This window comes from Cyrtonyx montezumae, unplaced genomic scaffold (genome assembly GCF_038088225.1).
Source record: "Cyrtonyx montezumae isolate F1298 unplaced genomic scaffold, pur_monq_1.0 scaffold_6, whole genome shotgun sequence".
NCBI lineage: Eukaryota > Metazoa > Chordata > Aves > Galliformes > Odontophoridae > Cyrtonyx > Cyrtonyx montezumae.
Window position 1 is genome coordinate 6,779,870 of NW_027072067.1, and position 24,228 is coordinate 6,804,097.

The 24,228-nt window shown below is 46.7% G+C and overlaps 1 protein-coding gene across 3 annotated transcripts; it reads left to right on the plus strand.

Annotated features, from left to right (window-relative positions):
- The first annotated feature begins 3,348 nt into the window (after positions 1-3,348).
- CARD19 (caspase recruitment domain family member 19) lies at positions 3,349-18,799 on the plus strand. Of its 3 annotated transcripts, none has more exons than XM_065749824.1 (6): positions 3,349-3,438; positions 9,492-9,634; positions 11,028-11,181; positions 14,562-14,621; positions 16,562-16,633; positions 17,896-18,799. In XM_065749824.1, the coding sequence occupies exons 1-6, from the start codon at positions 3,423-3,425 to the stop codon at positions 18,006-18,008; spliced, it is 558 nt and encodes a 185-aa protein (XP_065605896.1). In that variant the 5' UTR covers positions 3,349-3,422; the 3' UTR covers positions 18,009-18,799. The 3 variants fall into 3 exon arrangements, with proteins under 3 accessions (XP_065605896.1, XP_065605898.1, XP_065605897.1); XM_065749825.1 differs by lacking the exon at positions 3,349-3,438 and adding an exon at positions 5,077-5,137; XM_065749826.1 differs by lacking the exon at positions 14,562-14,621.
- Positions 18,800-24,228: the final 5,429 nt, after the last annotated feature.

Below are 24,228 nucleotides of genomic sequence, written 5' to 3' on the forward strand. Positions count from 1 at the left end.
CCATGGCAGAGCATCATGTTGTTCGTCTGTACCTCCAGAGAGGAATGGGAGCTGGTTTGTGTGTCTTCGCCTCATAGAAACTCACTGGTGATAATTACACATTCATTACACCTTCCTTAACCTGTGTTTTTTGTAAGCATTTCAGGAAGAAAAAATCCCCCATATTTTTGCACAGCAGTATGATAGAACAACGATAAAATGTATATATATTTTTTATTAAAAGACCCTCTCGTTCTGCAGAAGGGAGGGCTTACTGTTTAATTCTGCTGCTGTGTGTTTGGAGACCATGGAAGAGGCAGCAGGGACACAGCCCCACAGCTTTGGCTGCTCCAGGAGCCCTGAGGAGCTGCTGCTACACCCAGTGAGTTTGCACACAGCACTGACACTGCAGCCTGGAGTAAGGTGAGAAGGTCACAGGTGTTCAGGTAAATCTGATTCTGCGATGGAATTAAAAGTACCAAGGAGTTAGTGGAGCAGAATTTGAACTGTCGTTGCTGCAGCTTCAGGGAATTGTGAAGGACAAAGGTTGGGGAAGGTGCGAAAGGGTTTTAATCAGTGGGGAGTTGAGAACCACAAGTAGTGGCATTGGAAAGGTGCTTCTGATAGCCACAAAGAGCACAGGGCATGTGCTTGAAGAATCAGCTGGGGCAGAAGGCCATGGGAAACAGCAGTGCAGGTGGGTACGTTCAGTGCCTCTGTGCAGGGCACTGGTCACTGTCATTTACTGAGGCACCTAACCCAAGAGGCAGCACAGTTACAACAAGATAGGAAACAACACCCATACTGTCTTTCATGAGATTTGTGGCTCTGTTCCCTCTGGGTCTGTGCTCTGTTTATGACGGCTGCACCCCCTGGAGTTGGTTTTATTGCTCACATAAACATTATTTATTGTTAGGAGGAAAAGGAGTGCTGTGCAGGGAGATGAAAGCAGCTGAGAACCTGAAATAGACACTAAAGTACACATGTTTTAATAAACTTAATAGTTAACCCATACATGCTTGGCAGCCAGTGATCTCATGCTCGGGTTCCCATTTCTTCTCCAAAGGAACTGCATTTCTCTTTGCATTTTATGGGACAGCTGAAACACCCCAAACTACACACACAAGCACAAGGCAGCCCCCTCTCTGCAGAGGTGCTCAGAAGTGAATCACAGCACATTGAAGGATGATAGGATAATTCCTTGCCGATGAAAAGCCTGCTGGCGGTGTTTGTCAGAGCACTCCTCATTTGTTCTCCCTGCCCTGGGCTTTAGGGCCACTCTGCTGGAGCAGGCAGCTCTGCTGGGCCACTACACTGCTCTCCTCTTCAGCTTTGACTGCTTGCAGAAAACAAAAAGACAGTCTTTAAGATCTTATGCTAAAAACCAGAGAGGGAATGGTTTTTTTTAAGCCAACTGATGCACTCTTTGCTGTAGGAAAGCTTCTGATGCTGACATCCTTTTAAATGAAAATCCACTCGTTTGAAGCAAATGAAAGAGAATGCCATGCTGGGAGTGCTCAGTGCCTATGACGTGCTGGATGGAGCCCTGCAGCCCACCCCTGGCACAGCCCCTCCTGCAGGGATCCTGCTGCCAGCCTACCTGTCAGTGTATGTGTGGCCCTGAGGTGCCTGCTATGGCTGAGAAAAGGGGAAGGATATGTTTGGAGCAGTGGAACAAGGATGCATGGATGGACACCAGAGAGCTGCCCCAGGGTGAATGTTGCTTTCATTAAGCTTTCCACATGGGCACTGGAAATGCCAGCATTCAGCTGGGCACCCACTCTTTGGATCAGCCTGGGGGCTGGGGACTGTGTAGGGTTGAGTTGGGGTGGGAAGGAGGCACAGTCCTCCTGCAGATGTGCCCAGACATCCTCGTCATCAGTGAGGACTTGGAAGCCCAGGAACTAGTGAACCTGCTAAAACTTAATACCAGATCAAAAGTGCTTGCTCAGTTTTTTTGTGGGTTTTTTTTTGTTGTTTGTTTGTTTGTTTCTTTTTGCATCCACAACGTCACACAGTGCAACTTCTTAACTTCATTTGAATGGTAGATGTAATTGAATCCTCTGCTTAAAAGGACCGAGCATAACGATCAGCAGCATGCCAGCCAGCTTCTGAGATTCCTCTGCATATCTCTGTGTGATACAAGGAACCTGGGCCACCCCATCCTTCAGTAACAGGGAGAGGTGACCTTTCTTGCTGATATTTTAAGGGCTGTTACAAAGAAGGCTGCTTTACAGAGGCAGTATTGAAAGGCTCTCATGCAGTCACTCGACCACTAACTATGGCTATTTTCACTGCAACCAGAACACATCAGCTGATGGGAATGCTGCAGTTCCCAGCCCTTCTCATGACAGGATGTTTCATGAGCAGCCTCCTCTCCTGCTGGCCGTTGGTAATGCACTGCAGAGGGGGAAACATGAAACTTCTGGCAGAGCAGCAATCAGGGAATGAAAGTTCATCTGACATGGGCAGAGCCGAGCAGCTTGTTCCTGGGCCCCTGGCACTTTAGCACATCTGTGTTCAGGCTGTCTGTGCGCTCAAGGTCACAGTCCTACGGCCATGCTCGTGGCAGTGTCCTCATGCGAGGTGCTGTGCTGCTGGCACTGCACCCATTGCTCATAAACCCATGACTGTACAGTGCCCCTCTGGTCCCCGGGCCAGGCTCAGGTGGTGACTGCTGCGTGAGCACAGTGCGGGCAGGGGCTGTGCTCACCACTCTGCTCCATCTCAGTTTCACAGCTCTGTCAGCTGTTTATTTATACACCTGTTTTAAGGGGCGGATACCCAAACGGCCTTATTTTCTTCCTACCTTCAAAGAATTTACTAATGGTTGAGTCATCACAGAATCGTTTGAGTTGGAAGGCACCTCTGAAGGCCGTGTGGTCCCACTGCCCTGCAGTGAACGGGGACACCCACAGCTCCATCAGGTGCTCAGAGCATGTGCAGCCTGACCTTGGGTGTCTGCAGGGACGGGGCATCACTGCCCCACTGGGCAACTCAGTGCTTTGAGGTTCTTAAGGAAACAAACAAACAAACAATAAAAAATAAAAATAGACCAGAGCACAGTGGGTCGAGTATTTTACTCCAATATAAATTGTATACATGTAATTATAAAAGGGATTGGATATTGAGCCACGTGGTCTCATGACCTATGTGAGGCTGTTTGTTACCCTTTGCACAAGCAGTGCAGCAGCTTCTGTAGGCTCTGTGACGATCCGCTAAGTCGGGCCGGGCAGGGCAGGGGAGCGAAGAGCCGAGACTTGTGGCAAAGCCAAAAAGCGAGAGAGGGAAAAAAAGAAAGCCAAAGCAGCCAGCCCGCAGGCGGCGGCGGCTCGGCTCGGCTCGGCTCGGCTCGGCAGCTCCCCCCCACGGCTTTTCCTTTCACTTTTAGGGCCGCCCTGACCTCGGCGCAAGGAGAGAGCGGGGCCGCCCGCCCATGGGCCATGCTCTACCGGAGCCGTGAGTGCGGGACCGGCGTGCGGAGCCGAGCCGGGGCTGCGGGGCAGCTGCTCGAGGGTTGCGGGGCAGCTGCTCGAGGGTTGCGGGGCGAAGCCGCGGGTTGTGGGGCTTCTGCTCGGCGGAGGGAGAGCAGCGCGTCTCCTCGCGTTTCCTTAAGCGCGGGGCTTTGTTAAAGCCGGGCTTCGGTTTGTTCCGCCGGAGATCCTCTCCTTTTCGGCCGTGGGAAAAGAAGGAGTCGGATTGCGGTGTAACAATTAACAGATAAATAAGAAAACACCGCGTGCTGGGGCTGCCGTTTAGCAAATAAAATAGCTCCATAAATAAACGGGTTGGGAAGGAGCGGGAGGAAACAGACGTGGCTTTGGGATCGGCCAGCAGGAAATGCACGGCCGCTCTCCGTGCGGGAACGGCTCGGGGTGGACTGCGCAGGAGCTGAGCTGAGCTCCCGAGGTCCCCGTGCTTCGGAAGCGGCCGCTGCCGTCAGGTGCTCTGCAGACAGGTGGGATCTGACCCCAGAGCGCAGGGATTTGTGGGGCTGGCTGTACCGGCCCATCGCTGCTGCTGGTCCTGCGGGCGGGGTGCAGCCCTGCGCCGAGTGCCACTGGCCTTGGCTTGTGGCTGGGTGGTGGCCTTTAAGGTCCCTTCCGACCCTCACCATCCCGTGGTGCGATGACCGCAGAACGGGATGCAGTGGGCAGTGCTGCCAAGGCCCCAGCGCAGTGCTGTGTGTGTGGGATGCGGCCACATCCCCTCCTGCACCGTGCTGTGCAGGGGAGGCTCAATGGCATGCGTGCCATGGGTGTGAGCAGGAGTTATATTTAACCCCCAGTTCCCATATCATCATCGGAGCTGAGGGGACAAAAATAACTGGTCAGTGCGTGCTGCAGCTCTCCTGGTAGCTCTTCTTCCCATGCTCAGTATTTATGTGGGAGGCTCTGCTCTGTGCCACGCTGGAGTGTTTCCACTTCTGCCCTTGAGGTGCTGGTGCCAGGGGAGTGCTGGAGCTCTGTGACATGGCTGTAACAGCAGCGTGCCGTCCCACTGCTGCAGTGCACCAGTAGGGATGTGAAACAGGCTCTCATCAGAGCTATCCCAGGCTTTGCTGGGGGTGCTGGGAGCAGCTGTGCTTGGTGCAAGTCGCTATCACAGCTGGTTGGGTACCTTTGCCATATAAAGGAGGAGGCTTTTCCCATATGTTGCAAAAAAAAAAATCAGATTTTTCATTTAAAAAACAACAACAATCTGTAGTAATAAATAACGTATTTCTTTATCATAATTTGCAAAGCCAAGGTTCAGCCTTGCTCCTCTGCACGGTTTGTAGCCAGGCACAGCACACTGCCTCCACACCTCAACGGCTAATGAAACGTTTACGGAATGTTGTGCTCACGCGAGCTTCAAATCAGATCCTGTGCTTCCTCGTGAAGAAGTGACATCCGGGCTCTGAACAGTTAAACCACTGGTGGAAAAGCAAATCGCGCCCTTGCTAATTCCGCAATTAATCGTTACAAACCTCATAGCTGGCGAGCGTCAATTCCTGCTGCGTTTCCCGCAGCGCTGAGCCCCCTGCACAGCCCCAGAGCAGCAGGGGCGGGACGGGACGGGATGGGACGGGACGGGGCGGTCCTGCCCGGCCCTGGGGCGGCCCCGCCACGCTCGGCAGCAGGAAGGGCTGCAGCCCCGGGCCGGGCCGCTATGCTCGGTGAGTGCGGGAGCGGGGAGGGCTGCGGGAGCCGCGCTTCGGGGCCGCCGCTCAGGTGCCGGGCGGGCTCTGGGCGCTCTGCTGCCGGTGCCTGCGCGTCTGTTTGTGTTTTTCGGATTTTTCTTTGTATTTATTTATTCTTTTTCTTGGTCGCTGCCTGGCTCCGTGTCAGGGCTCAGCGCACGGTGCGCTCCGTTGGCGTGCAGCCGCTCACCTGCCGTCGCGTGTTTCTCAACGCCGTTGTTTTGTAAACTCGGGATCCCCCCAGGCTGGGGCCACCCCAGCAGCCGCAGCTTCAGAGCTGGCTTTCATCCGTGAGTCACAGCCCGTGAGTCACCGGGCGCCGGGCTGCGGCTGCCATTCGGGATGTGGCTGTGCTGCGTAAGCCCGAGCTGCTGGCGAGCACTTCCAGCCCTGGGGAGCAGACCCATCGCTCCTAAGATTTCCTCTTAAGTCATCTACGCCCCTTTCTTGGGCTACTGAAGGGGGAAAGCCAGTGACTAAATGAGTGTGGAAGCTAACGTTTTGCTGAGATGCAATGGGAGTTTGCACAGATGTGTGCACATGCCTTAAGATTTTAATTATCAGCTCACCTTTGTGATGTTTATGAAAATCACTGCGTGTTTCTGCAGGAAGCTGCAACTTGTGCTTGCATTGCTCAGCAGATGCAACTGGAGTTTTTCTAGAAGTGATATTTACAAATGGTGTGCGTGATAAGAAAGAGGTGTATTGGCGTTTTGTTTGTTGTGTTAGAATTTTATCTGCTTTATCTTCTCTGTCTGCTTGGTAAATTGAAGGAAGCAGGCTTTTAAGGGGAAACAACCAGAGGTCAACGTGATAATAAAGATACTGTGGTGTAAGGAAGAGTATCACAAGTCCTTGAGCAAATATCAGTATGGTTGTTCACTGGGATGCCCACCTGCCTGACTTCAGGCTGCCTTCAGGCCCTGGGCCCAGGCTGGGGGAAAGCCAGTCTAGCCCTCTGGAAGGAGGAGCAGAGGCATGTCACAGGATATCTTGGGTTGGCAGGGACCTTAAAGCCATCCAGTTCAACCCCTGCTGTGGGCTGGCTGCCCCCTCACTGGCGCCTGCTCCCTCCTGTGGGTTGTGCAGCTGCACGTGTGGCCGAGGCCCCAATCAGTGCTGCTGCTCAGGCAAGTGCTAGCCAAGAGAGTGATGGTCCTTGCAGTTCTGGTATGGCTTTTGCTTAAAAACAGAGCTGTCATAGCATAGAGATTTTGAATTTTCCTCTTTGTAGCTGTCATCTCTTTGAGGCAGCTGCCCCGACCAGGGCCCAGTGTCCCTGGGACATCCCACTGCTGGTGGCACTGGTGGGGATGGGTTGGCTGGGGCAAGCAAGGCTGTGGAGCAGCATGTGGGAGTCTGAAATTCACGTGTGCCTTCCAGATATCCTTATCAGCCCTGAGCAGGGTGCTGCATTGCAGCCACTAGCATCACGTCCTCTCTTCCCTGGTTTACCAGAAGCTTGAACGCCACCAGTGTTCCTGTGCTTTGAGCAAAGACTTCTCAAGTTGGAGGAGAGCTGTCAGGGTTCAGAAGAGGTGGCAGAAGTGCTGGGGGTTGTTTTTGCTCTGGTGGTGTTGAGCTTGATAACATCTCAGCAGAAAGTTTTAAACCTTGTGCCCAGTCCCTCCTCTCAAAGTGAAGTAACCTGGGGAGGCAGTGGTACAGGTGGGTGAAGTGTCTTTGCAGGACGCAGAGAATGGAGCATCCCATGGGGCTGGGCAGCATCACTCAGATGCCAGAGCCAGGCCTGAGGCATGTCCTTGGATGGCACAGGTAGCAGTGTCCTCAGGGGGCATTGACTCACTCTCTCCTTGAGTGTTTTGGCTTAGATCAGAGGAAAATGGAGCCACCCAAAAAATCTCGGTGAAGCGTATACCGTGTAATGCAATCTGCAGTGTGTGAGCTTGTGGGTTTCAGATGGCAGCAAAAAGCCCTTGATAAGACCAGTAATGATTCAGTGAATGTGTACAGATGTGCCATGAGGACACACCGAATTCCTTACTGCTTAGAAAAGAATGTCAGCTTTAAAGTGCTCTCCAGCTGCTCACAATTAGCTTCACTGCTGTAACTGCTGCTGATAGATTTCCACGTGCTGCCTGTGTGGAGTTAGTGATGATGAGGCAGAATGAGACGTGTGGGAAGCAGAGATGACACATCAGGGCTGCTGTTATTTTACAATCTAAGATACATTCAGTCTGTCGGGACCTTGCTGTGCTTTTGGTACTTGCTGTGGTTTGTGGTTTGAATGTCAAGGTGTTGTTTGAAGTTAAATTGCTTTGCTAGCTTGTTAGACCTTGATTTAACACATGATTTTTGTAAGCCTGCAAAAAGAATGGAGTTGTTTGTGACATTCAGAGTCTCTCTGGATCATGCAACTGAAGTGGAGTAGGAAGCGGGGGAAGGTGCACTTCACTCCCCAAAATGTGTTAGCATCGACAGACAACTTGGCAGAGCCCAGTGTCCTAACAATGTGTCCTGGTCCTCAGCTCAGTCTGTAATGTGTCCAGGTGAGCAGGTTTGAAGAGGAGCTTTATCTCAGCCCTGAGTCAGATAATGCTGAACTTGTTGCAGCAAAAAGAAGCTGCAGAGCAAATAGTGCACTATGTTTCTGACAGCACTCTGTGAAGCTGCCTTGAGAGGCAGCCGTAAAAAGGCAGAAATTAGAAACACATGAGAATAATACGTGTCTGTAAGCAAAGAAAGAATGGAACTGAAGTACTTTTGTGCTTGTGGAATTGCAGCTCTGTGCAGTATCAATAGCCACATGCCTTTATTTGAGTGGGAGCAACTTTGACTGTGGAGAAGTTGTCACTTCACAATGAACACAACGGGAGATTTTCTTGAACCCTTTCCTGTAAGTGCAGCTAGGGCTACAGATGTGCAGAAGAAGGAAGGATATAACAAAATAAACAGTCGTGATATAGAAAGGGCAAGGGTTTTGCACAGGTGCAGTGCCTCACACATTTGTTTTCTGGCTTTTTTTCCTTCATTCTTGTGTTTATCTTCTCTAAGTCACAGGGCATAGACAGCTGATGATGGCCTGTTTTCTGGTTGCCAAAATACCATAAAACCCATGCATGTGCTTTAGGTATGGGGAAGGTACTGTGTTTTTATTCTGTCCAGTTTGGATGGAGGGGTTTGTGCTGATGAGGTGTGATGTGCATACTTCCAGGGCTGGTGACCAGTGGGGCTGGTGGAGCGCTCTCATGCAGGTTGGATGTTTTGATGCTTATTTCAGACATTGTCAGATGGTTCTGTTTCTAAGCCTGATAAGAGCTCAGTAACCCACTGAACCTGCCTGGACCTGTTTGTGTCTCTAATTTCATAGTGGCACCACACTAATAGCTGTAGGAAAAGCTGTCATCTAAGAAGAGGTGAACTACATTGCTGTCAAACTGGAAGCTATGTCCAAAATGACAGCAAGTCTTGATTCATGTATCTGCAGATGTCCAGGTTAATGAACAAAAGGTGTTTTAGAGATATGTGAATTTGAGTTTACTGTCATGGTACAAATGTACTGTTTTTGAGTGCTTGTTCTCCCCTCTCCCAGTTGAAGTGGAAGGGAAGATTGCCTTCTTTGTACGCTTCCATGGTGCTTTAGCAGGCATCTATTCCTAATGCTCTGTTTCGTTTCAGTCTGGGCCATTTACGCTGGGCAAGTCACTGAATTCTCCTGTTAGACAAAAGGCAGTGCTAACTCTTGGTGGTTGGGTGACACTGATGCCACTTTCAGCCTGTTGTGCACAGCTTCCCTGCCTCCCATCCTGTGACACCAGCCCTGCCCTGCTGTCATCAGGTCCTCAGCAGCAGGCAAAGATTGGCCTTGTGCTATGTACAGTTAGCAGTCACATGTGGTCTCGAAGGCAAACCTATGTCCTTTCACCATTCCCTATAAGAGAGAACATTACACTATGACATGCATTTCCATCTTTTTTTTTTTTAATAAAATCTTATTTTTAAACTCTACAATCTGATTTTGTACTTATAAATGGTAGAAAGCCTTCAATGACTTCACTTTAGGACTGGATGGTTACCGTCAATGTATTTGAGGGATCCATCAGTGCTTAACATTCAAGTAGTTTAGAAGCTTCCTTAGGAAAGAGAGAGTAGCTCTGTTGACTGCCAGGGATTTGGGTACCTGTGATTTTGAATGGATGGATCTCTGAAAGCACGTGGCCGTGCTGCAGTTCAGCTTTCCAAAGTGAGGTGGTGGTCATTACTGTATTCTAGGTATTTAACCACTCTTGTGAAAGTGAAATTTACACAATTTATAAATGATTTGCTAAGTACTTACTGTGGCTTATTCTTTGTATTCTTTCATCTCTAGATCAGTCGTATTGTCACCGGCTGCAACACGACATGTATTTTCTTACAAGCAATAGCCGACTGAATGAGCAAGTGGTCGATAAAATTATTCTTCAGCTGAACCGAGTTTACCCCCAAATTCTTACCAACACAGAAGCAGAAAAGGTAATTTAATTAATTTTACTCCATCTCTGAATAATCTGTTGCCTTTCTGCAAGCTATCTAATGACTTTTTTGCCTGCGTAATTAGAAAAGCTTACAGTCTTCCACTTCTCCTTGGCTGTTCTTTCTCATCTTTGATTGAGCTGATATTAGCAGACCATAAGGTAGTATTTCAGTGCCTTTGGGATTAATAAATGTCTCTTCACATTGTGCCTCTGTGTTGAGAAAATACTGCCCTTAACTCTTCAGGTAAGACCACCTCCTTTCTGTAGGTAGCAGCTCAAAGGCTGGATCTGGTACGCGTGTGCTGAGTTGTTGCTTCACCCCACTGATCCCTTCTCCCTCTAGAAGTGTGAGAGCTGAGAAATGGATGAGGTTAGTAATACAGCAGCATGTGGAGGAAGGCCTCATTTGCTCAAGAGCTTCAAAGTAAATACAAAAAAATTCTTTATCTCTACGCTTAGAGGACAGAAATGAACTGCTCTCGTATAAGTCCAGGGAAATTTCTGTCGACTCTGTGGAAAGTTTGGAAGCTTACCATCCCCCTGTATCTGTTTGACCTTGGGAGAATTTTGTCAGAATAAGGTGTTGTATCAGATACATTGCATTCCTGTCCCCCTAGAGAATAATTGATCCTAACTAAATGTACTGCAAATTTTATCTGCTGCACTGGTATGAAATCTAATGCTTTGCTGAGAATGGTTTTGGTCACTCTCCAAATACTCGGGGATCAGTTTGATGTGGGTAAGGTGCACATTTTCATTCTCTTTGTAAAGTCTTACAGTATTCATCATGTTCTAGACTACAGAAAAAAGATCCTTCTTCTGCAGCTGATTGCCGTGGTGCCTGAGTAATGTGAATTCATAAATGCTGCACTGGGTATGCAGCAGTGCTGGAAGTAATCAAATGTGTAGTCTTGGGATGATGAACACTGCAATATTGTGACTAATACAGTCAGTATAAAATACCTTTTGAGATGATCACTGCTAGGCAACTAAGAGAAAGCCTGAGAATGTTAACATTTCATATGGTATTTGTTCATATTTTCTGTTTGCTGTCAGAAGCAAATTGTAGTTGAAGTGTAGTGAAACCAAGTGTTGAATTGAATGGGAAGAAACATCAATTGTGGAGTAGCTGTCATTTTCCTGGGGGGGGGGGGGGTGTGCAGGGAAGAAGAAAGGCAGAGAAAATGTGCTCACCACCAAGTGGTGCTGTCCAGGTTGAGCTCAGCGTATTGAAGTGTCCCATGCAATGTATGCATAGGTTCCCTTAATTTTCCGGCCTATTGTTTAAAGAAATATAAAATGGGCTCAATTCTCTAGCATACTATAAAATAATATAAAATTGTTCTCTAGCTGTTGTAATCTCTTTTCTGATGAGTGCTTTTCTCTTACAGTTCAGGAATCCAAAGGCATCACTCCATACCAGGCTCTCAGATCTGATAAAGCACCTTCAAAAGAAAGGAGAGAGACACTGTCAGGAATTTTACAGGGCCCTACAGATCAATGCTGAACAGTTGTATGATGAGCTGCCAAGCAGGAAAATCTTGAGTAAGTTGATTTGTAAGTTGACTGAGTTGTGTATTTCCTCGTCAGTGAGTTATGAAACCTCATTTCACTTGTTCTGCTCAGATTATTTAAATGACTATTTATTTATTCCCATATGTGGGTTTGACTGCACAGTTCTTGTTATTTGTTGGCTTGTGTAGACTGTCTATAATTCTTTGATAGCCTTGAAATATGAGGCTGTGCCTTTGAAGCAGCGTAAGTTCTTCGTGTAATATAGCAGTATAACTCACATGAAGGACAGTTTCTTTCTATAGTAGTTGGCCCCTCCTGGCTTTTTTATTTTCAGTATGCTTATTCTGACTGGTAGCAAATAAGAACATTACAATGAGACAACCTCAGATTTGTTAAGCTCAAAAACCCAATGGCTGGGAATCTTGCCTCTCCCTCAACCCATAGGTTATCCAGTCGTGTCTAGTTGAAGGTGTTAAATCATGCTTTGTTCATAGGTCCTTGGGATGCTGAACTGTGACATGAATCACTTAGGATTTGTTTTGTGCAGCTGATGTGCCTGACTCATGTCCATAAAATCGCCCACCAAAAACATGTACATGTTTGGGCCTCAATCCTTTTGAAGTACATACATACATACAAGTTTGACTGTGTACTACAAAGGAGCTCATTTCCCTAAAGAAAAGTACCAAGCCTGACTTACTACGTGTTGGTTTAACTTTCTCCCCCCACCTCGTGCACTGGAGACAAAGAGCCATGTTCCAAATGGATGGGACATATGTCCAGGCTTCCAGCACACTGAAATGACTTGAGCAGCTTGAGGAAAAGCTCTGTGCTCAAGTTAATGAGGCTGCAAAGGGGCTGTATTATAGATCATCATAAATGATCTAACAGCTCCAATGCTTCACTGGACTATCGATTTCTAGTTATTAGAAACCCAGTTATGTGCCAAGGGAAAATTTTAGCAATGTGGGTCAAGCTCCAGTTAGATTCAGACCACAAGTCAGTAGGTTTTAAAAACAAACAAGCAAAACAAAACCCCCCACCACCAACAGAAGCAAACAAAAATTTGTCTTTTATTTCTAGACTCTGGAATACTAATTAAAAAAAATATATATACAAAAATATGCAAAATTGTAATGACTCTTTAATGCGCAACATCACCTAGCTGTATTTTGCCTTTCACGTTGAAAGAAAAGTGTCTGTCTGGCATAAACAGAAAACAGCTGGAAGGCACCACCATTTCACTACCTGCACGGACAGTTTGCCAAGTTGCCACAGGTTTCCAAATCCCAGGCACAAACCCTCTTGAGCAGGGAAAGACATATGGATTCAGCCTCATGGCAGCTTTTAAGCACGTTTGTAACTTGCTGTTCACCTTGCAGATGTCATGCCCTTAGAAGGAACAGGCTCCTGAATCAAATAGTTGTGGATCCATCACTTTCACCTGAGGGAGAAGTGAAGAACCTCAGGTTTTTCTGCCAAACTGATTGGGTGACAGTCTTTAGTAATTAACAGCAACTAAGAATGTAATTTTAAGAGTATATTGATGGTTTAAATTCTGTTAATATTCAATAGCTCTCAAATTCTACAAGCCATTTCTGAAAATGGGTCAACTTCTATGTAGATGTTAGCCAAGTCCTTCCTATCCTTCCCATAGAGAAGTTAGCTGGATGCTGGAAGTAGCAAAGCTGTGCCTGAGGTCATCTACGCCCATAAAGGCTTTGTTGGAGGTTGTGCCGATGCTGAGACAAGGACAAACTGAAGCAAGCAGGCTTATAAGCACCTGGAAGAAGTGTTTTGAGGATGCTGGTGAACTGTGGCCTAGACAAAATTCTGCCATAGGTTACATGCAACTGTGCTCGTGAAAAATATTTTCTACACTGAAAGGAGAACCCGTCAAAGATTTTTATCTTATTTGAAGAACAAACAGAACCTTCAAAATTTGCACAAGAGCAAAGTTTCTTTGCCTCGAATACAATATTGCAAGTGAGGTGTTCAGCAATGACTCCGAATTCCCACTAGAGGGTGGGGAAGGCACATGGCACGCACCCTGCTGGAGCTGCTGAAGCCAAATGGGTTTTCCATGCGACTCGGAGGACGCTTTTATTTCTCTCAAAGCTGACATGAACTAGAAAGATAAGGGATCCGCTCAGCTCTACCCAATGGTGGCTTGACAGAAGTGCAGAGCTGGAAGTGTGAGGAATTGTGTGCTAGATTACCTGGAGAGGACATCCCTCAAAAGGTGCAGGCTGCGTGTGACTGCCTTTGGCTCAGAGTGCACCGTGGGGCTCTGCAGCAATTCTTTCTCATTCAGTGGCTCCCAAGTGTGCAGCCAAGTGGTTGCAGTGCTGCTGTGCAGGAGTGCTGTGCTGTCCCACCCTGGGGATGGGAGACACGCAGAAATGGGAGGAGAACCAGGCTGGGCCTGCTATAGTGAAGCACAGATGCTACTTAGTCCACAGCAGCTTACTGAGTGTCCTCTCACCCATCCTGGCATGGCTAAGGGTGAGCCTAAATGCCTGTCCTGTCTCAAGCGCTTCCAAAGGCTGTTTTGTGGTTATTCCTTTGTCTTACAAGTGCAGAAGGTTAGCTTGGAGCACACCTTCATGGCTGGTCTCTAAATAAAGGAAGAGACCTAGCAGTACTGCTGCCTTCTGAATTCTTGTATTTTCAGCTTCATGGCTTCACTGCTGCTAACTCTTAGAAGTCTTGGGGTCAACCTCCTTTTCTGCTTGAGTTTGCAGAAAAGACTCATCTAGAGGCAAAAATTACTTGTGCCAAATGTTGGTACGTAGTCCCTCCGGGTTTCAAAAGAGTTTGTATGTGTATTTAGCCAAGAGCAGAACTGGGATAAGTAATGGGTGCCAAGCAGTTTGTTCTGAGGGCTCCATCTGCCAGATACACTCATGCCCAGAGATTTACTGTAGAACAGAAAGGGTGGTGATACAATAAATCAGAAGGTTGTTCTCAGATTAGCGCATGCCTTGGCTCACAAGTATTTTGTATGTGCTACGCTAAAAGTTTCTGGCATTATAGGAGTACTTCCTGCTTTCCTCACTTGGGAAGCAGTCTGCTCCAAAGTACTCAAGAGTGCCAGGGATTTTCAGTCGGTGTCCTTCGTGTGTGAATCCAGGCACTGCTGTATGCAATGTTCCTCCTGCGGGTAGGGCTTAATCAGTTCGGAGGTACTGCTGCAACTTACAGCTGTTTATGGTGCATTCGAATGACTGCGTGCTTAACTTGTGACTGATATACATCCAGATGTAACTGGAGCAATGATTTACTTTTGGAGGGGCTAGTATTTCATGTCAAAAAGAGGTATTTTTTGGAAATGTGTTTTGCATGTGCTGATCATGTCTGTGTTTGCTTCAGCTGAATACTAACTTCTGATGTGTTGCTTTTATTTCTAGAAACCACAGATTCTGCAGAGATAGACACTGACAAGGAGAGATGTGTGCTAAATGACAGGGGTAAATAAATGCAAACAGTGTCACTTTACGGAACGGCTTTTCAGATTATGATGCAATTTATTTTATGTAATTTGCATTTCATGTAACATAGTTTGTTTTACAGTGTCTTTACTGTCACCATCTAAGTGGAATGAATGGAGGGAAGCTTTCTGAGCTGCTCAGGAAGCCAGTGCCAGGAAACTCAAGAGATGAGTTTAATCAATATTTACAGTGGTATTTTTGCTTGTGTTGTTCTCGCTAAGCTGTTCATTTGCTATGATTTCTCCAGTGCTTGTGTCGTAAAGGCTATCATGCTTCTGCTGTGATTTTTGCACAAGGCCATCATTGTTTTTTTTTTTTTTACAGCTTTCAACTTTTTTTACTTTTCTTTTTAAGCTTTCAATTTGAGAACAAATCCTTTGAAAACAAAGACAGAAGATGAGCAAGGATGAAATATATTTTCTGTAGAAAAACGTTAGGCTTTCTTCCTCTTCCTTTTCTCAATGCTCAGATTATAGGGAGGTAAATATTTTATTTGCTGAAAGATATTTTGAAAAGGAATTGAGGAGCAAAAGAAACTGAAAGAAGGATGAAGGGTTTTTTTTTTTTGAAATTCATCAAGACCTCTTTCTCATTTAGCTTTTAGTTGATGCTTTATTTAAAAATTTCCATTTGATGATGAGAGATTAAAAAAGCCTTATATAAAATGTTTCTGTGTTGGTTTCTGCCCTCAGAGAAGGCTGAAACTGAAGGACAGTGATGCATTTTAACTCAGTGTGTAGTTTGGTTTGGGTGCTTATTTCTTTGAATATACTCATGTGGTTGGCTCCACTGACTCGTTCATCTGGTGGACATTCTTCCTTGAATTGACAGGTGCAGTTTAAATGTAGTTGTATTCATAGCAAAGTCATAAATACAAATAGAATATTAGATGATAAAGAGGTAGATATAAGTCGTTGTGGTTTTAGTTTATGGATTAGAAAGGTTCCATCGAACATCAATACTGATCATCAGCATTAAGCTGTGTGTAATTCCAGGCAGACACATTAAAGCAGTGTTTCCAGTGAGACTTTGAGATATGTGTGAGGTGCTGCATTTCAGAATTGTAAACAGGAACAAGAACATCTGCTTTTTGTCATGAAAGTGTCATTTGTGGAACGTCTGTATATATATATGTAATCACACACAGTCCTTTACTGCTCTATTTTATATGGAAGTGTGCACAAATGCTATTGGAATAAATGAGACGTAAAGCTAAAGGAATCAAGTGAGTCCTGTGTGCTAGATGAAAAGAAGGCAACAGAGCTGGTGCCTGGCAGTGCCTGGGCTTCTGGCATTAGCTCTGTTCTCCTTCTCTGGCATTTGTTACTTTTGCAGGGCCTGATCCTGCATACTTTGTACAGAAAGTTGCCAGCGGAGCAAAAGGATTCAGAGTGTGCAACAAATTCATTGCTAGGCAAAAGGCAAGAAAAGGGAACAAGCAAAACCCTCAAAACTTGTTTGTAGGGGGTTGGAGTATCTTGTGGTGTATTTCTATGATACTCCTTCCCCGTGGGCCCTACCTTGACCCAACAGAGACAAGCTGTGGAGTAAGACACTGCACTGTGTGGGTTATGTCCCAGTGATTTGGTTACTATTTTGTTGTAGTATTTAAATGGTTTCTTTGCACGAAGTTTTAGGCTAAGAAAACATCTAAGAAGGCTCTTGCTTCCATTTCCTAGAACACAGGTGAACAGAGATGAACAATGAGTGGTGTCAAAGCAACTGTAATAAAAACTAATTACAGTATAGTTAATGTTCTTCATAGTATGTTAGCTACAGCACATACATAATTGTGAATGTGTTAACCTCATTTGAATACACTTAGTTATGCATATTAACAGCAATTGATGATTTATGAGCCGAGATAAACTTTCACTGCTCTGCTTGTCTTAATGGGTTCCCTTTTCCATTTCCTCTAGGCCCGGTGTTTTTCCTCGCCTGTTTCAGTGCGGCAGCAGGATTTGCCTTATTTTGGTATTGCTGTAACTCAGGTAACCTACCCTGGTGTGTTGATTGCAGCATATCACTGGGGAGAGCAGTGCGCTTCATTATCTAGCATGGCTTACTTAATAGAGTGGGTCAAGGTGTCATCATTCATTAATGAGGTTAGGATACAAACTGCACTTCAGACGTATGCCAAGGTATAAATAATTGATTGTATGTCGGCAGAGGATGCCACAAATAGGGTCTCTTTTTAAAGACAGACATCATGTGAGCTCCTGTTGCTATGGCAATGGGTCATGGTTCCCAGCAGCCACAAGCTGGACACAGAAGGCAGGCCCAAACCTGCTGGCCCCACACCTCTGGGGAGCCACAACCGTCTGCAGAGCTGGGACTCTGCAGTCACTTTGCCTGAGCAGCTGCAGTGGTCACCCTCCTGCACTGGGTGTTTGCTGTCTCTGCCCACTGGGAGCTTCTGCTTCATGGGGCAGGTACCTGCTCCGTTTCCCAGTTTTGCCTGCTGCTCTCCCAGAGGGAGAGTGACTCTTAGCAGAAAGGTGTTAGTCTGTGCTCCTGGATTGACTCCAGTGAGCCAGCCCCAGTGAGAGCAGGCAGCTGGTTCAGAGGGATCCTTTTGTGCCTCTGCAATGCAGGAAGTATCAGTCTTCACGTGGTAGATGGGGAGCAGAACTCCAACTTCATGTTGGATTGGTGCCATCTGGTCCTCATTCCCTGCTTACAGCAGTCACAGCTGGGTGTTGCTGTTGACGTTTTTCCAGGAGCTGTAGGCTGCTGCCCCTGATCTGTAGGCCCAGCTCATGGTGTCTGGGGTGCTGTGAATCTGGGCTGTGTGATCTTCCATTCCCAGACCTGAGTCTCTCAGTGGGACTTGCCCTGGAGACTAGGTTTAAGACTGAAAGGGAACAATTAGACTTCTGAGGCTAACCCTTGTGCTTCCTTAGCTGCCTTTGTCTTCCTTCACTGGTTTTTCTACAAGCATTTTCAGAAAATGAAACAGACAACTTCCCATAACTTCCAAGCTCTCCAAGTCTTTTGTTCTAGGCCGTGCTCGGGTGCAGAGCTGCCCCCAGCCCTATCTCAGTAACCTCCTGTTGGTGTGTCTGAAATTGTAGTGCTGGTATTCATTGTTATCCCATCTTGGCAGCTGATGCATGCAATATCGAAGGAAACAGGCTTTCCTCTGGAGTAATTTTTGTATTGACTTCTGGTTTTTGCAGATGCTGCTCACTAGCTAAAATGAAATTCAACTGTGTTTGTGTTCTCTTTCCTCCCATCTTCTTTTCTGTTTTAGATGCAAAAGTCATAGGAAGATCCAGGAGAATCTTGGGCTTTTCTCCTATTATCATAGGAAGACATGTTAGAAATATTTGTATGGTGTATTTGGAAGACATCTCAAGAAATTAAGGAAAAGCTGCCTCTTCGCTTAGACATCTGTACAGTGTATCTGCCAAGGGAAGACAACGGTGCATAAATATTAAGTACTATACTCATACCAAAGATTTTATTAACTAGCTTCATCAATAATTGTGTTGCCTCAAGATGTATTCAGACTTTCAGCTATATATGTCCTTCCTTATGGGAATGGACCATTTATTTTTGTAAATGCTTATTTTAAAATATTTATCATTTGGATGAAAGTATTTTTAATACAAACTCTAAAACTGTATCTTATCTGATCACAGGTTTGCATATGTGTATTTTGTACTGGAATGAAGGAACACAACTGTTTAAGTAATGCTAGCCTATCTTTTATGATAATTTAAGAAAAGCACTTAAAAAAAAAAACACCAAAAAACACACTCAAAGCCTTACTAAGAAATTGATCTCTGTCTCAGGACTGTCTGTTTTGTCTGGATCCTTTATATTTACTACCTGAGCTCAGGTGGGCGCTGGCCCCTGCAAAGCTTTTCAGTGCCAGTTACCTCTGTATGCCTTGTCATATACATGTCCTTGCCATGTGTTGTATTCCTCCTGTCTGTGCGTCCTTCCACCTGCCTTGTTCAGCTTGTGTTCAACTGTTCATCGTGGTTTGAATGTGCTGGAGCTTATGCAGGCCAGTGTCCAGCCTATGAATGTTTTGGGGAAGTACAAGGTCAGATCTGAAGCACTTGAAATTACCAAGGAGACTCATCAGATTTAGCTTTATCTTTCCCAAGGAGGGGGGTGTTTTGGGGACTGTGCATCCAAAAAACTGAAGTAATCCATATTTTTTTTGCAGGAATGTTGTATTGTGACTTTATTTATTTTTAATGGCCAAAAATACGTATATCTATTTGAATAGCCTGAGGTTGCTCATAATGCCACTTGGTTTTATGTTTTTCATCTGTAAGTTGGAACCCAAAGAACTTGCAAATGTTATCTTCAACATACAGAATAAAATCAGAGTTCTCAAGGGATGTTCAGGGAGTCAGGGCTGCAAGTAAAGTGTGCAGGGCATATGACTAACAATGTTCCAGCCTAGCTCAGTACAAATGGTGGTGGGAAGTGGCACTGTCAGTGGGTAGCTCTTCAGTTGCTTGCTCAAAGGTGTAAGGAATTTGGAGAGGGGATGGGACCGTGTCCCTGTACTTGGTGAAAATGTTCCTTTGTGGCTCTTCATTCACTGGAATGCAAATTCCAGATCAAATCAAAAGCTATTTGAATTTCTCACGGGATCCTTCAGTGCTGCCCTGTGCTGCTGCTTGTTCAGGCATCCATCCCATGGAAGACTAAGTGATTTGAATTGGCTTTCTCAAAGCATTCAGATTGAAGATTGCCTTCCAGTTGTAAGCTTCATTTGTGCTATGAAAATATCATCATTTTCTCCTAAGCAAATCATCTCTCAGTAGCTGTATTTCTTTCCAGGGCAGCTCACCAGATACAGTAGCATGGGTGTAGTCCAAAACAAGAATTGGATACAGGGCCAAGTTTCCACTCAAAGAATATCTTCAAGAAGCGTCTGAGAGATGAAAGGGCGCAGCAGATCCTGATTTTACTCTTCTGACTGTTTCTGCATACTGCCCTCCCCAAGCACAGCGTGCAGGAGGTGAGATCTTGAGAACAGACAGGGCAGTGTTTTGTGTAGGTGGACATACCCCAGTATCTACAGAGTGTGATACACACTTGTCATCTTGATTGATGAAACCATACGAATGCCAGGCAAACAAAGCGACACCTAGCAGAGCAGTTTTAGACTTCTTTTCCCTTGTTTCCATCCCACCATCTCTTTTGTCTCCTTGATCTAATCTCCATGGGAATCCTGTTAGGGAGAGAGCTCTTACCAGAGGTGAGAGCATTTCCTGTAGCACTGCCAAACAGCTTTACTGCCTGAATTACACTGTGAGCTCTCTTGTGCTGCCTTCCATCTTGGATGGGCTTTAATTATGTCCTGTTGTATTTGCTGTGCCTTATGTTCAAAATGTTTTTTCTTCCAACAAGTCGTCTGTAGTTTATAGCATTTGGAATTAATTGTTACTCTCCCCCCTGCTTAAAACTTATAAGCAGTACCTTTTTAAGGAGGTAGAAAAAAAAGCTCTGAAATCCAAAGGGGTTTTAAATCTTTGCCTTGAAGTCAACTCTGAAGCATCATTACAGGAACAGTATTCCATTTTACAAGAAAACATTATTCACAATATTGTGAACAGTCACATTTCATTTCAAAGCAAAACCAGAGATTGTACTGCTGCTAGGCAGGTTCCTTCTGCTGGGGTTATCCAGCACTTCACCCTTAAATAACAGGTTGCAAGTTGTTGTGAACTGTTGCTGAAGCCTGCAGAAGCTGGCAGTGCCTTGTCTGAACTGCATCAGGAGCAGAGGGCACGTGGCCCTCCCACTTCCTTACGCTGAGTGGCTTCCTTGAGCCTTGAAAACTGGAGAATTGGGAAGTTTACTGAAGGCTATGGCTGCATTTCCTCTTCTTCTGAGGTTACTTGAGATGAAGATGTCTCTTAAGAAAAAATGCCAGAAATGCCAGGACAAACTATCTCCATGGCTAGGGCAGGGAGGAAAAACAAGCCCAGATTCATCCTAATACTAGTGACAGGACCTGACAGCAAAGAATAGAAAATGATCTGTTCCTCTGTCAGTGCTAGTTTTTAGTGCAAGAAGTGAGGCAAGCTTTAGAACTGTTATGTACATAGGTTTGTGTAATGTGTAGTCCCTGGAGAAAGCAGTGACTTGGTTCCTTTCCCTCCTTCTCCCTGAGCTGCCATAATTCTTCCAAAAGGTCTGAAGAAGTTGGGCAGAGCTTCACTGGGTGCTTTGTAGTTCTCTGGGGCAGAACAGAGCACTGCAGGTGAGCCTGTTGGGAGACACGCATTTCCCTTGAAGATTATTCTTTCAGGAAAAAATACCATGGTTTTATACACTTCTCCACAAGTGTGTCTGTGCAGCAAGTGCAGGCAGATGAAGTGATAATGCTGTAATTGGTTCCTGGAGGAAGCACGCATGTACCTGCCTGGGAGTCAGGCCCTTCTGGGCAAGCATTGCTCTTTACTTCAAAATAAACTGTGTAGGGATGAGCCTGTCTGGCTGCAGACTCCCAGCTCCCCTATCAAGTCAAGAGCAGTGTTTGCTTCTGGAGCTGTGCTGGTATTTGGGAGCGTGCTAGCTGTGTGTGTGGCGAAGTTGTCCTGCATGTGCAAAATTCAGTAGGTGGCTGAGTGTGCAGAGGATGGAGGCTGTTCTTGCATATGCTGTGGAAAACACAGTAGACATAGAGGAGCTAATAGAAAGCAGTCCTGTTTTCAGCTTAACCTCTCTCATGTTGTGCAACTCTGGTTGGAAAAGAAAAATATTTGCTTTTCTCCTGCAGCATTAGGAGCAGTATGGGCCAAGGAGCCCAGCAGCTCTGAAGTCTGTGAACATAGCATTAGGGAAGGAGGTAGGCTGGAGGATTGACATCTCCAAGGGTGGGAGCGTGCGGGCTCTCAGCAGTGCCCACAGGGCTGTGCTCTGGGCCATGCCTCCAGCAGGGCTCACTGCTGTCCCACTACCTAGCCCAAAGCCTTCCTTCCTTGGTTTTTTTTCATGAATGGGCATTTTGATTTAAAGCAAAGCTGAGCTGCCCTTGGTTGTCTTAGGCATAGTGTCCGTGCTGCCGAGGTCGCAGCAGGATCACTGGGCAGCCCCAAGCAATGAGCGGGCAGGCCGAGTAGCTCACGCAGGCTGGACTGTCTGCGTCCTCAGAGCTGGGAGGAGAGGTGACAGCTCACACTGTCCATGTGCACAGCTCCACGTGCAGACAGCCTGCTATTTAAAGTGCTCCAGTGCCGGCTGGCATGCCTGCCAGCGAGGGCTCTAATGAAGTGATGATTCACTGCAGGGCACACGGGGCTACTCGATAGCTGCTGCCTGCAGTGTTTGAAGCTGCCTAGGCAAAGCTGCCTTCCTTAGTTCTTTCATTTGTATTTTTTTTCCTTATACTGTAATAATTTGAAAACATTAAAGCATTTGGTTAAAACTGCAGCTGCAGATGCCTTGTACTGCTGTTCTTTGTATACAAACGTTACTCCAGAAAAATGTCTCACCTGAGCTGTGTGATCATGTGTTGCTGTTACACAAAGAAACAACAGTTTGCTGCACTGCACATGGCCTGTGTTTTGTAATCATTTATCCTCACATATGTCTTCTTTAATTCTGTAAAAATTAATGGCATTTGTTTTATTTTTTTTTGATGGGGTGAAGCTGGCAATGTAAACTGTAATAAAGTCTGTACTGAGAGCAAAGTGGTGCTGTGTGTGGTGTGATATGCTTTGACCCTCCCAGAAGAGCCCCTAATGCTTTGTCCTCGTGTGGCCGTCTGCCCACTGTGGTTGATTTGCTGTGGGGTACGTGGGAAGCCCTGGCTCGGTGTTGATTTGACAGCCTCATGGGTCACTGCTCGTTTGGGCTGATGTGGGGCCTGCAGCTGTGCTGCAGGAGTGGCTCAGTTGGGGTTACCTCAACACCCCGTGTTCTGTGGAGAAGTGCAGAGCAGGGCCCTGCCTTGTTGCATGCACAGGAGAGCATTTCAGGTGAGTCCCGAGCTGCCCTTTCTATTTTGGAGCACAGGCCACAGTAGTCTGCAGCTGCGAGAAAAAGCTTTCCTACATCTTGGTGCTGCTGAATCTTTAATGCCATCATGCCCAGCAAAGCAGAAACCTTTCCGAGCCGGGCTGCTCCACATGGGCCACAGGGGCCCAAGCCCTGCACATCTGCCCTGCAGCCACCCCCATCATGCAGGGGTTTCCTGCCCTGCTTATCGCTGCTGCTGCAGCCAGTCCCACCCCAGCCCTCTCCTGCCTCTCAGGAGGGAGGTGGGACCCAAAAACAACAAAAGCATGTTGCTGCTGTGCCCCTGGAAAAGGAAGGGTGTGGCAGCAGTGACAGCAGGTGGGAAGGTGCCAGCATCTGGGCTGGATGACCGTGGCCCTGTGCCACAGTGGTGCTCTCAGAGGCAGAATGGGATTGCACTGCTGCTGGGCTTTCCCACATGATTTTCATCAGGGTAGTTTTCACAACTCCAGCACGGATGTGAAAATCAATTCCTTTCCAATGAGCTAAATAATTTTCTTCCTTGATGCCAAACAGTTGGGGTAATACTGGGTGGTGGTGGAACTGTTTTCCTCTTGTATATTTTTGGTGCCAGGGCAAACGGCTGGAACTGTTTCAGAAGTTCTGGTGCAGCTCTGCGTATTGTGGCTGCTGATTTACAAATCCTCTATGAAATAATTCAGTCCTATCCTGACAAAAAAAAAAGAAGGTTGGGGCCACCTCTGAGAAGGACTGGAGAACAGAGGGGAAGCACTGCTGGGGCAGCTGCAGGGGAGACCAGGGAGAGGTTTGCCTCCCCCATGGGGCTGTGGCACTGCCCTGGGACAGCAGCCAGGCACTGGATGGTGCATGCCAGGAAGTAATGCAAGAACAGGAGGAGTGCCATGAAAACTCAGCTCTGCTTCAACAGTCTGGAGGGAGGAGAAAGTGAATTCAGACTCATTCTCTGCATCCAGTCGCAAGGTTAAGCATCTTTTCACCATTCCCATGCAGCATCCAGATGGTGGGTTGGGCCATAAATGGTTGTGGATACGCTAGAAGACCACGTTCAGTGTCTTCAACTGATTGCCATGATGTATGCTGGGTAACTTGTGGCTCCCCTCCTGACACACTTGATCACCAGGAGCTGTGAGAAATAGACCATGAGAAAATAGGAGAAATGCGAGCATGTGAGAAATGGGCTTCCCTTGGGGCACTAGGATTGGCTCCCTCCTGCCCTGCTCATTATGTAGCTCAGCTGTGGAGAGTGGCTTTTCCTTCTCACCTGGGTACATGAGAGGTAACTGAATGTGGAGGAGGTGATATATGGGGCAACAGTGGGGTGAGGAAGGAGGTTTGATTCCTGTCTAGGCTGGGAGGATCTTACAAGAAGTGGTGGTGGCAGGAGAGCTGTGAGCAGTAACAAGCACAAACCCAGCAGAGGACGCCTTGCTCCCAGGTATGTTGTACCAAATGCTTGTGAATGCTTGTTGGAGTGTAGGCTGTTCTTGGTCACCAGCTCTGCAGCTCCACACAGAAGGAGCAGGTGCCTTGGAGCCAAGTATTGTGGGGTATGGTGAAGGAAGGTCAGTGTGTGTATTCAAGCAATGTTGGCCGTGACTCTTCCTGTCAA